General features: G+C 36.2%; 1 protein-coding gene across 10 annotated transcripts in view; it reads left to right on the plus strand.

Annotated features, from left to right (window-relative positions):
• Zbtb44 (zinc finger and BTB domain containing 44) overlaps window positions 1-13360 on the plus strand; it is a 54650-nt gene that overhangs the window by 20301 nt on the left and 20989 nt on the right. For all 10 annotated transcript variants that reach the window (XR_011375785.1, XR_011375787.1, XR_011375788.1 and 7 more), the window contains exon 2: window positions 5842-6915. Coding sequence is in view for 5 of the 10 variants with exons in the window: in XM_070038358.1 (XP_069894459.1) it covers window positions 5898-6915 (1018 nt within the window). In the remaining 5 variants the exon portion in view is untranslated. The remainder of the gene's footprint in view (window positions 1-5841; window positions 6916-13360) is intronic.

Raw genomic sequence — 13360 nt, forward strand, 5'->3', positions numbered from 1 at the left:
AGAGCAAAAAACGATTTGAGAAAGAAAGTAGAATAGCAGTTGTCAATTATACAAATACAATAGCTAAGCTTGTTAACACACATCCATAATCCCAGCATTTGGAGGTCAAGAAGAAGGATTCCAAGTTTGAGGCCAGGCTGAGCTACAAAGCAAAGCAAGCCTCTTTTCTCATACAATAGCTAGTATAACATCAAATGTGAATAAAACAAAGGCAGAAGTTGTCTAACTTTTTTTTTTAATCAAGTTTTATGTAGGTGGCACAACTATTGACTCAAAAAAAAGGTTGAAAATAAAAGGTTGGAGTCTTATAGATACATAATGTAAACTATAATAACCACAATAAAGCTAGGGTAGTTGTACCAACAAAAGTATGTCATAATTGAGACATTTTACTATGATAAAAGGCCATTCTAAGATGGGTGCTGTTGGCTCACACCTGTAATCAATCCTAGCTACTCAAGAGGCTGAAATCTGAGAGTCGAGGTTCTAAGCCAGCCCAGGCAGGAAAGTCGTGAGACTCTTATCTCCAATTAACCACCAGAAAACTAGAAGTGACTCTGTGGCTCAAGTGGTAGAGCACTAGCCTTGAACTGAGGGACGGCTCCCAGGCTGAGTTCAAGTCCCTTGACCAACCCAATCAGGAAGAAAAAAAAAAAGCATTCTATCAGAAGATAAATATTAATAAAAATAGAAAAATAGGCAATTCCACAATACTGACTTTAGTATACTTTTAGTCATCTATAAAACAATTAGATGACCAAAAAGAAAATACACCATACATTATCGAGACCTAATAGGCAACAACAGAACATTCCACCCAACAACTATAAATTATGTTTTTCTCAAAGTATTCATATAACATTCTTCAGTGTAGACTGGATCTTCTGCCATAAATCAAACGCATAAAGCTTAATATGTTGAAATAATGCAGAATATGTTTAGATATCCTATGAATGGAGATTAGAAATCAATGATAGAAAAAAGTCATTAACATAAAAACTTTGGAAAGCTCACTGTAACTTAACACACTCCTAAGTAACATGAAACAAAAGTAAAAGTCAAAAGGAAATAAATATTCGCAGAAGAGTAAAAAGGTACTGCATCCCCAAATATACCATACTTACAGGGAAGTTTGAGCTACTAATGTTTATATTGAAATAAAAAGGAGAGTCAGGTGCCCCTGTTTCATACCTATAATTTTGGTGACTCAGGAGGTAAAATTTGATGAGAAGCAGGATTTGAAGGCAGCCTAAACAGAGACTCTTACCTCCAATAAAGTGCTCAGAAAAATCCCAGAGTGGATTTGTGGCTGAAGTGTGGTCGAGCACTAGCCTTGAGCACAAAAGAGGCTCAGGGACAGTGCCTAGAGTTCAAGCCCCAGAACTGGCAAATGAAAAGAAACAGAAAGGAGATCTCACATAAACAACTCCACATTTCATCTTAAGACACTAGAAAGAAAAGCAAAGAAAGAAATTAGGATTATATAAATTATTGATAAACAATTGTATATCAACAAATTAGGCAGTGCAGATGAGGAAAAATTCTAGGAAGAAACACCATAAGTAGACAATCTGGATAGAAGTATATGAAATGAGTTAGTAAGTCAATACCCACAAAGAAAAACCCAGATTGGACAAATGTAGAGTGAATTCTGCCAAACATTTGAAGAGCTAATAATATTTTTCACAAGCTCTTTCAGGAAATAGAGCACAGAATGCGTCTTGTCTCATTTTATTAAATATTTATGATGTATTACTCTATGAAAACCAAAGGTAGCATAGGGAAACTGCAAGTCAGTATTGCTATGATTATGCATATAAATATCCTCAATTAAATATTAGCAAACTAAATCCCACAACACCTAAAAACTGGTTATATGTGGTGACCAAGAGGAATTTATCCTGGGTATACAATACTGGTTCAGCACCAAGTCACTTAATGTAACTTATCAGTAGATTTTTTTAAAAAAATTAGGAATCATATCAACTAAAAAAACAGATTTGACATAATTGAATACTTTTTCATGGTAATAACTCTTAACTAATTAGGAATAGTGGGATTTCTGCAATCTGAAAAAGAGAGCATCCATAAATACTCAAAGCTTACCTCCTAATTCGTAGTGAAAAGACTCAGTACTTTGCAGTTCAAAAACAAGGATGTATCCACTCTTGCCATTTCTGTTTGACATTGCAATGAAGATTCTAGCCAGGGCAGTCAGGACAAAAAACAGATTGGGAAGGAAGACTAGTACTATTTGTAGAAGACATAATCTGTCTCAAGAAATCCATTTTATATCTATTAGAACTAAAATGAGTTCAACAAGGTTTACAGTATATATGATCCAAGTACAAAGATCGGTTGTCTTTTTATACATTTGTAGTACAGTGTCCAAAATACAATGAGCGGTCTCATTCATTCACAGTGTTCTCAAAGGAATAAAATAATGAATGTAACAAGGGAAATGTGAAACACTGAAAACTGTAAATGTAAAACATCAGAAAAAGTTAGACAATCTAGATTAATTAAAAAAAACTACTGATTCTGACAAAATGCTGAGAAAAGCAAATAGAAGTACTCATGTTTTCTTGTTTGGAAGTTTACTATATACCCAGCAGTAATAATAAAGGCACTGTGATACTTGACAAAAGATCAGATTGAAAGTCTAGACATCTAGACCCTTGTGTTTTTTACTTGTTTTGGGGTTTGTGTGTTGAAACAGTCTTTAGGGCATAGCTCAGGCTGGCCTTGATGAACCTTTGCTTCTTCTGAGCCTTTCCCTAATAAGTGCAAAGATCACAGGAGCATACTACTGTGCCCAGCAATATTCCTAGACCTTTTTTTGGTTTGTTTTTATGGTACTGGGTTTGAACTGAAGACTTCACTTGTGGGTTGTGGGTATATGTTTTATCACTTGAACCACACCTTCACCCTTTTTGCTTTATTAGTACTTGGTTATTTGGGGAAATAGGGTCTTATTTTTGCTCAGGCCAGCATCAAACCAGGATTCTCCCAATCGGTGCCTCCTGAGCAGCTGGATTACATGTGTGAGTCACTGTACCTGTCTGTTTTGCTTTTTCATGTGTGTTGGTTTGAACTCAAAGCCTTGCCTCTTGACATTGGCTAGACCTTTCAACGAAGAAAATATAACAAAAAATTCAACCACAGTCCTGGGACAACTAGATGAATAGTTTCATGTAAAAGAATGAAACATTACAGAGGTGGAGGAACATTGACTATTATTTAATTATTATTTATTAATTTAATTTACTGACAAGGGATAAGAATTCAAAATGACTGGGCTACTTATTTGGCAAAAAATTTTCAGTTCAGCTATGAAAGCCATAAGATTTTCCCCCCTTATGGTGTTTTTTGTTTTTTTTATCAATTACTGCTCATAAACATGTACATGTAGGATTTTTATCAGTTATTGAAAATAAGAGGGTAGAAGAAGACTTTCTGAATTCCTAAACAATTGATACTGCAAACTGTTATACAAATACATTTTTATTACTTGTAAAGGCTTCATGTATTCTAAATTAGTAATTACAATTAATGCTTAAGAATTCTAAACTTGTTTCAAATTAAATATATTAACTACACACATACATTTTCATCCACACACAGAAATAAGATTTATCAAAAAATTATCTAATTCATAGAACTTACAACTCTGACTTGTGAATATGATTTTTCATACATTAAAATTTTATGCCATTTCTAAGTTTTGCCTTGTCAATTATAGAACATGGCAGTATTTCTAAAATATAGTTGCCCCTATAATTTTTTTTTATTACACAGCATACCTTAAAGTTTCCATAAACACGTGTTGGAAAATGCATGCAATAAGTACCTGGCATAGAGAATGTTTCCCAATCTAATCGTGTTCCTCCATTCCTGTACCTCTATCTCTCTTAAACTTTATACCATATGTGTAGCCAGGATAAGCATGGCTGGCAGGAGGTGTACTCATTTTGCTTTTCTCTTCCCACTGTCCATTCAGATTTATCCTGCAGCATTAGTTCTTCTCCAGCTCTCTGAAAGGCAAGCCTTAATAATTGTCCTGTGGTCACTTTCAGGAAATAAAAATAATTTCCAAGAACTAAAAATTCAGAGTTAAAGTTTCCCACTTTTTTACCTCAGGCCTACTGTAAGCTTCAGTGGAAGTACAAAGTTTGGGATGCTTTCTTTTTCTTATATCGTCTCACATTTACCCCTTTTTACTTTTTTTTGTCTGTATGCGTCTGTATTCTGGTTGTGGTTTTTGATCCTTCCCAGAAAGATTAAAAGATAGGGAGGCTAAAGAAAAAGAAAAGGTCTACAGTAGCACCAATAGCAGCAGCCACAGCTATTGATGTTTCTGTAGAATTATTTTGCTGGTTACTATTTGAAGCACCTAACAAGTATTAGATTACCAAATCCTCAGAACTCTTGTCAAGTATGATAGACTTAGACAAAAGACAAATATGGCTATATGCATTTTCCTTGAAGTAGAGTAGTTGAGAATGGAGTAGAGTTTGAAACTAACAACATTGGTTATTCCTAGCAAACCTGTTCTAATCTTTTAACACCCCATTGCAATTTCTTTCAAATAATGCTGTTTAATTTCTTGCCTTAATACCTTTGTTTATGTAGATTGTCCCTGGATTGCTGTTAAGGCATGTTTCTTTCCTTAAGTACAGTACATTATCCCAGTAAGCGCTGACAGCCTGGCTTTAAAAGCTAAAGCTAATTTTCTGGGATACAGACTCCCATTTCTTTGAGAGAAGAATTGCGAGGAATGATGGTTTTTGTAGACCAATTGTCTTATGGCTATTTCTTGTCTTCAGGAAGAAAATACGGAGTGAGGTATTGTTGTTTTTAGCTGTCTATTGACTTTCTTTCTTCTTTCTTTCTTTCTTTCTTTCTTTCTTTCTTTCTTTCTTTCTTTGTCTTTCTTTCTGTCTTTTTTTCATTCTACAGTTGAGCCAAGTTTCAATCCATTCCATTTTACAATTGGACCAAATTTTAATCCATTCATAGGGAAGTTCTTGGAAGTTTATATATGAGCTGTTATCACTGATTATGATCAAGTTGATTATTTCCATGGCCTCACTTCTCTGTCTTGGCAAAGGGTTTATGCCCATTATCCTTTTTATCATGTTGTCAGACAGGGACCAATCTCATCTTCCATTATTTTTTTTTTTCTTTCTGCCAGTCCTGGGGATTGAACTCAGGGCCTGGGCACTGTCCCTGAGCTTTTTGCTCAAGGCTGGCACTCTACTACTTTGAGCCACAGCACCATTTTGCCATTTCTGTTTATGTGGTACTGAGGAATTGAACCCAGGGCCTCATACATGCTAGGCAACCACTCTACCACTAAGCCACATTCCCAAACCAATTTAAAAAACTTTTAATTTTGAAATCTTTTTTTTCCCCCCTTCCCTCTTGGATCTTTTTCCTTGTGCGTTTTTCTGTTAATATTATTTGTGGAGTGATTATGTAATGGATTGTTTAATTTTTCATTGGCGTCTCCTACTGCAGTCTCACGTTTAGAAACAGATAATCCCTATGGACAGGTATTTTGACATTTAGTAGATATCAGATATGAAACTTTTTAGAATAGTGTCTGGCACATAGAAAATACTGTATTTGTAATTATTTGTGAACTTTGTTTAAAATTCTGCTATTTATAGACACCACTGGTTTAAACAATTAGGAAAATGTATTTTAATTCATTCCATTATTGAAGTTTTTCACTATCTTTTAGCCACCTCATTGAGCACTGTGGCCATATGAAAATGTAAATCACCTATTTCAACTACTGAACCATCATTTAATTCTTTATTTTATGTATTTTTTTAGGATATCCCTGACTCATTTGCATCCTTGAAGAGCATCTGTAGAAGAGGAAGGAAAAGATGGGTGTGAAAACATTTACTCATAGCTCCTCTTCCCACAGCCAGGAAATGCTTGGAAAACTAAATATGCTGCGAAATGATGGACATTTTTGTGATATCACCATTCGTGTCCAGGACAAAATCTTCCGGGCACATAAGGTGGTACTCGCAGCTTGCAGTGATTTCTTTCGCACAAAACTTGTAGGCCAAGCAGAAGATGAGAACAAGAATGTGTTGGATCTTCATCATGTTACAGTGACTGGCTTTATACCTCTTTTAGAATATGCTTATACAGCCACTCTGTCAATTAACACAGAAAATATTATTGATGTTCTGGCTGCAGCCAGCTATATGCAAATGTTTAGTGTTGCTAGCACCTGCTCTGAGTTCATGAAATCAAGTATTTTATGGAATACACCTAATAGCCAACCAGAAAAAGGTCTGGATGCTGGACAAGAAAATAATTCTAACTGCAATTTTACTTCACGAGATGGAAGCATTTCTCCTGTGTCTTCTGAGTGCAGTGTGGTAGAAAGAACCATTCCTGTCTGCCGAGAATCTCGAAGAAAACGTAAAAGCTACATCGTTATGTCTCCTGAGAGTCCTGTAAAGTGTAGCACACAAACAAGTTCACCCCAGGTATTGAATTCTTCGGCTTCTTACACAGAAAATAGAAATCAGCCAGTTGACTCCTCTTTAGCTTTCCCTTGGACTTTTCCTTTTGGAATTGATCGAAGAGTTCAGCCTGAGAAAGCTAAGCAGCCAGAGAATACTCGGACTTCAGAATTACCTGGCCCATCTGAGGCAGGTAGAAGAATGTCTGATTATGTGACTTGTGAAAGCACAAAAGCTACTTTGCCTTTGGGTACAGAAGAAGATGTCCAGGTCAAAGTAGAAAGGTTAAGTGATGAGGAGGTCCATGAGGAAGTATCCCAACCTGTCAGTGCATCTCTGAGTTCGCTGAGTGATCAGCAAACAGTGCCAGGAAGTGAACAAGTCCAAGAGGACCTTCTGATTAGTCCACAGTCTTCCTCTATAGGTATAATTCTTTTTTTGTTCATGATGTTACTATAATCAATTACAAGGTACAAAAAAATGGTGCTCAGTCCCATAGGAAACAAGAGTAAAACAAGGTAACTGATTTCTTTTAATATAGTTAGAACTATAATTTGTTTTTACAAATTACTTATTGAGAAAGAAAAAAATAGTTTTTAAAAATGTGATGAGAAAAAGGCAAATAGCTTAATTAAGAATTTTTTTATTTTATTTTTTAAAATTTTACTTATTTATTTTTTTGGTCAGTCATGGGGTTTGAATTCTGGGCTTGGGCGCTGTCCCTCAGCTCTTCAGCTCAAGGCAAGCACTCTACCACTTGAGCTACAGCGCCACTTCCGGTTTTCTGGTGGTTTATTGGAGATAGGAGTCTCACTGTCTCTCCTGCCCGGGCTGGCTTTGAACCACGATCCTCAGATCTCAGCCTCCTGAGTAGCTAGGATTACAGGCGTGAGCCACCAGCACCCGGCTTATTTTTTATTTTTGAGACAGTCTTGCTTGTGTTGTCCAGGTTACCCTTGAACCTAAATCTTCCTGCCATAGTCTCCTGAGTGTCTTAGATGTACAGCACCATGCCTACCTGTGGATTACTTTAATTGCATTAAAAAATTTTTTAATTACTTAGAGCCAGGTTCAAGCCTGTAATCCTAGCTACTTGAGAAGCAGAGATTTTGGGGATTGCAGTTCAAGACCAGCCCATGCATAAAAGTTTATAAGACTTTATGTCAATCAGTGGCACAGTGGTACACATCTGTCATCTTAGGATACTAGGCTAGGTACAACAATGGAAAGAGCCAGTAAGTGGGGAATTTGCCCAAGCAGGGGAATAGCATTTCAGTGAAGGCCTGTAGAAAAGCACAGATGTGAAAGAGAATTTTATGTTTGGTAAGTGGAGAATTGAATGCCAAGTGATATGAATAAAGCATAGATGCCTTAAAGTATGGCAACTAATGAGGGGAACATGAGACAAAAAGCAGGTAAGAGAGTGGTGGAAAGAGCCTTGAATGCTAGTTCTAGTTAGGACTGCATTTAACTTTACATAACAGAATCCTTTCTAAAGTGGCTTTATAGAACTGGATTCTTATTTATCACTAAAGTGTTCAGAAATAGGAAGTCTAGAATTGGCACCATGAGTCTGTAGTGTAACCAGTGGCCTTGTCATTGTATAGTCATAACATACCATCTTTAGCCCTTTGGTTTCATCTGTATTCTATGGATATGAGATACTTACTTCATCATTAGCTTTGCATTGTATAAAAGAACAGGGCCTATGAGGAAAGTTCAAGTACTCCCAGAAACTCCTTAAAACACCAGGTATGTCAGGGAAATCTGGGGAGTAATGATTATTGGTTGAGTACAGGACCACCTGAAACAAAATAAGAGCAAATATCCAAAAATGGATATTGGCATGCAAGAAGCAGTACCCATCACAGGTAGGTCAAGCAAGCTTAGATTTTATCTTTTTAGTAGTAAATAGTCTATCTTAAAGGAAATAAGAAATAAAGTTTGGTGTTGGCATGCAAGAAAATTTGGCTATGCAGAGACAGGCCCAGAAGCCAGTACACCGATTGGTATAACTGAAGAATAAAACTTGAAAGTGGATTTTGTTCAGTTTTATAAAGAAAGAATCAATATAACTGGATAATATTGAATATGTATATTCTAGGGAAGGGAGTCAAAGCACTCAAGATAAAATAGTGATAACATATTTGATTCTAAGTAATAATTTTTCACAGCTTACCTGAATCCAGATATATATTACACTTGATAATCCTTTACTTACTTCTCAATGACAAACACACAAAAAAATGCTGCTCATATAATAGGATTTTAGCATTTGTTAAATGCCGTAACTGCAATGTGAAAGGAGATGGGAACCTAATTTTAAGAATAGTTAGCAAGGTCAATTCAGTGTAAACTTTAAAGTTCACTATATAAGTTTCTGAGGGCTAGTGTAACCATAGTAGTTTACAGCAATAGAAATTTATTAGTTCAGGAGGGCAGAAATTCAAAAGCAAAGTGTCAGCAAGGCTTTATTCCTTTTTAAAGCTTTTCAGAGAAGGACCTCTTTGTTCTCTAGCAGTTACCAGCAATCCTTGATATTCCTTGGATTATAGTTCTGATACTCTTAAGTTCTACCTGTTTCTTCAAATGATCTTCCTTATGTGTCCATGGCTTTGTCTTCAGATCTCTCCTTTATAAACACATCAGTCATTGTTACAAGGCCTACCCTAATCTTGTATAACGTCATCTTTTTTCTTTTTTGGGGGATGGATTTTTGTTGTTCTTTTAGTTTGGTTTTGTTGCTGATTCTGGGTCTTGAACACTGTGGACACTGAACTGTTTTTTTGTTCAAGGCTAGCACTCTACCACTTGAGGCACACATTTACTTACAGCTTTTTGGTGGTTAATTGGAGATAGTCACACAAACTTTCCTGCTGAGGCTGGCATTGAACCATGATCTCAGATCATGGTAGGATTATAGATGTGAGCCACCAGCCTGCCTCTTAAAATCTCGTCTTCATTATATATACAAGGACCCTATTTGCAAATAAGACCTCATATTAGCCAGGGCAGGATTTCAGCATATCTTTTTAGAAGACAAAAGTTTCACCCACAAAGTTGATATTCCTAAATTTGAGTCAAGATACTTTTGAAGAATTTCAGTGAACACATCCAGTGAAATATTTAACGGCAGAAAAGTATTAAAACGATTAGTTCTATGACCACATTTTCATTTACTTACCTGAGCTTTGATCTTGAAAACATCTTAGCACCTTCTGAATAATGAGTAATTAGTATTTAATCATTTTTCTGAGAATTTAGAGCCAATTTTTTACTTTATTTTTTTCACTTAAAACATTTTTTTACTGTTACCATAAATGTGATATATAGAGGGGTTACAGTTATATGTCAGGTAAAGAGTACATTCCTTTTGTGGCAGTGTCACCCCTTCCCTCAAGCCCAGTTTTTCCTTCCCATTTGCATCCACAAGTTATGTAGTTCATTTTCCACGTAGAGTCCAGTGAGTGCCATTGCTGCATTTGTTTCCCTTTTGTCTCTCCATTTCTGTGCCTCCCTTTATACTCCTAAGAACATATAAACAAACAGGACAACAAAAAAGAAAACAAAAGCAGCAAAAAAAAATCTTGTTTTCATTTCCTGGAGTTCATTTGGATAAATATTATTTTGAAATATTAAGTAGAACCCAAATATTAATCTATCTATGTTGCTAACTAGACATATAAAATACTCTTATTAATCATTTATATTTAATTATTTAATATATTACTTTTAGGTTCTTAGTAACATTCTATAAAGAATTTTATGGCCAGGCGCCGGTGGCTTACACCTATAATCTTAGCTACTCAGGAGACTGAGAGCTGAGGCTCTCAGTTCAAAGCCAGCCCAGGCAGGAAAATCCTTGAAACTCTTAATCTCAGTTAACTACCAGAAAACCAAAAGTGGCACTGTGGCTCAAGTAGTTGAGTGCTAGCCTTGAGCTAAAGAGCTCAGAGACAGCACACAGGCCCAGAGTTCAAGCCCTACGACTAGCAAATAAAAAATTAAAAAAAAAATTATGAACATAGTAGAATAGACTTTTAAGTTATAAATTGATTTAAGATAATTGTGGTTCTATTTTAACCTGGTAGGAATAACTGATCTGAGCACCATATAATCAGGTATTCAAAATGGTATTTTTTCTTTGCTTTCAAACAAGTGTACTAATCACAATTACCTCAAACTATCTTAACTCCTAATTTGCACACTAAAAACCATACAAACAATCGCTATAAATGGTTGGAAGAAAGGTAGAAAGATATTCCTATCCTATTTCATTTTACTTGGTAACTAATTAAAGAAGATACTGAAACATAGTATCATTCCACGGACTAATATATTCATCTTCCTCAAATTCTAAACTAATTTGATGACTCATGAAATTAAAGTTGAATTGTTCCTGTAGTTTTAAGATTTTTTTTTCTAATCAGTTGCAGAAAAAGATTATAAAATCTTAACACTCAAATTAGAGCAATTAAAACAGTAAAGCACTAAAAATGCAAAGGAGATAGGAAAAAAAACTGCCACATTTATATTTGATTTTATTATTCAAAAAAAGAGCATCAGGGCTGGGAAGGTGGCTCAGTGGTAGAGTGCTTGCCTTGCATGCTCGAGGCCCTGGGTTCGGATTCCTCAGCACCACATAAGCAAAAAGAAAAAAGCCGGAAGTGGCGCTGTGGCTCAAGTGGTAGAGCACTAGCCTTGAGCTGAAGAGCTGAGGGACAGCACCCAGGCCCAGAGTTCAGGCCACCCCCCCCCCAAAAAAAAAAGAGCATCAATGTTCTGTTGTTGTTTTCTGTGGTTTTGTGCTATTGCCAGTCCTGGGGCTCAAACTCAGTGCCTGGATGCTGTCCTTGAGAAACAGCATCATTTCTGGCTTTTTCTGAGTAGTTTGTTGGAGATAGGAATCTCACGGTTTTCTGCCCATGTTGCCTTCGAACCACAATCCTCAGATCTCAGCCTCCTGAGTAGTTAGGATTCCAGGTGTGAGCCACCAGCATCTCAGCCTCCTGAGTAGTTAGGATTACAGTTGTGAGCCACCAGCACCAGGCTGTTTACTGTTTTTGATTGTGTGGTTTTTGTTGTTGTTTTGTCCAGGTCCTAGACACTGTCTCTGAGCTCTTTTGGTCAAAGCTAGTGCCCCAGCACCACTTCCAGTTTTCTGGTGGTTGATTGGAGATAGGAGTCTGATGGACTTCCTGCCTGGGTTGGCATTGAACCTTGATCCTTAGCTCTCAGCCTCCTGAGTAGCTAGGATTACAGGCGTGAGCCATCACCACCCAGCAATAGCATCAGTTTTTGATAGAGTTTAGAAAAAACTTTCATTAGCAAAAGAGCTTCTTAATTTTATTATCTTAAAAAGTATTTAAAATCTGGATACACCAAGGACAAAAATGATTCTAGATATGCTGTAGTTTACTATGCTAGCAAAGAAATTCTATACTCTTAACAACTTGCTGTTGAAAATAAAGTAACTTGGGCAATGATGTAGCCCAGTTGTGCAGTGCTTGCCAGACTATGAGTTTGATCCAAGCACCTAAATAAATAAATAAAAAGATGACTGATGGGGAGGTAAAGATTCTAAGGAATTTTCTCAGCAGTAGCAACTAAAATTTTTGAGATAGCTAGAATAGTGATGGAATTGTAACATTATAAGAAAAGCAGTATAGCACCATAATTAAAAGTTCAAGTGTAGGCTCAAATAAGGATTTTGCTATGATCCTGTCACTTAAGAAATCTGTGATTTTGAGCAGGTTACCTGTTTTCCATCACCATAACATGAAGAGAATGATACAGGAATCCCTTCTTACCCCTAGTTTTACTTTCTACATGTCTAGTTCACTGCTGTCAATCTATGAAGTAGAAAATTCGTAAGTTTTCATCTGAGTAGCATGTTCTTAAGAGTAACATGATAAAATCTTAGAGTGTCCCTCTCCATTAAGCCTGAGATTTCACATGTCAAGGGTGTATATGGTAGCCTGATAGGCACTTAGTGGCCATTGGTTTTCACACAAACTGACACAGTATTACCATGCTTGTTTTCAAATAACTCCTTTTGAAAGATAATAAGGGATCATATATATAACTTGTTGCCATGTATAGTTATGTCCTTTTTTGTTAATATAAGTTAATTCTTAATGTATGCATGTAAGTACAGGAAAATAGTACATACTATGAATTTGGTATTGTAATCAAAGGGGAGGGGAGAGCATGTATCTGTTCCACTAGAAAGGAGTGAATTTGGTGTTCAATCATGTCATCTTGAAAAAGGTAAAATTTAAGGTTTAAAGTAAAATCTCTAATTGTAACAGGCAGACTGTTCTTAATGTCTGAGAAGTTAATTGTAGGTGCTACAGGAGATACCATGAAGGCTCTTAGTGTACTACTTTTAGTTGTGGAAGTTTGAAAAGTTCTTTTAATGCTTTAATATAGTTTTAAGCTGGGCACCAGTGGCTCACACCTATAATCCTAGCTACTCAGGAGGCTGAGATCTGAGGATTGCAGTTCAAAGCCAACCTGGACAGGAAAGTCCATGACTCTCCAATTAACTACCAGAAAACTGGAAGTGGTGCTGTGGCTCAAGGGGTAGAGTACTCTCCTTGAGCTGAAGACCTGAGGGACAGTACCCAAGCCCAAAGTTCAAGTCCTATGACTAACAAAAAAAAAATTGTTATTATAGTTTTAGGATTCTATTTGTTCTTGTTTTTCTTGATATTTGTGAGTAATAAGGAATACGGACTGTGTGATTAAAAAGTAAAGCTAGTATAAGTTTCCATTACTAGAGAAATAAATTTTAACTCTTGTCAGGAGTTCAAAACCAAGTAATTTTTCTTACCACTATAGCATAGTTGTACTTCATGGAAAAATTC

The sequence above is a fragment of the Dipodomys merriami genome, unplaced genomic scaffold (genome assembly GCF_024711535.1).
Source record: "Dipodomys merriami isolate MVZ:Mamm:240054 unplaced genomic scaffold, mDipMer1.0.p SCAF_29, whole genome shotgun sequence".
NCBI classification, from domain to species: Eukaryota; Metazoa; Chordata; class Mammalia; order Rodentia; family Heteromyidae; genus Dipodomys; species Dipodomys merriami.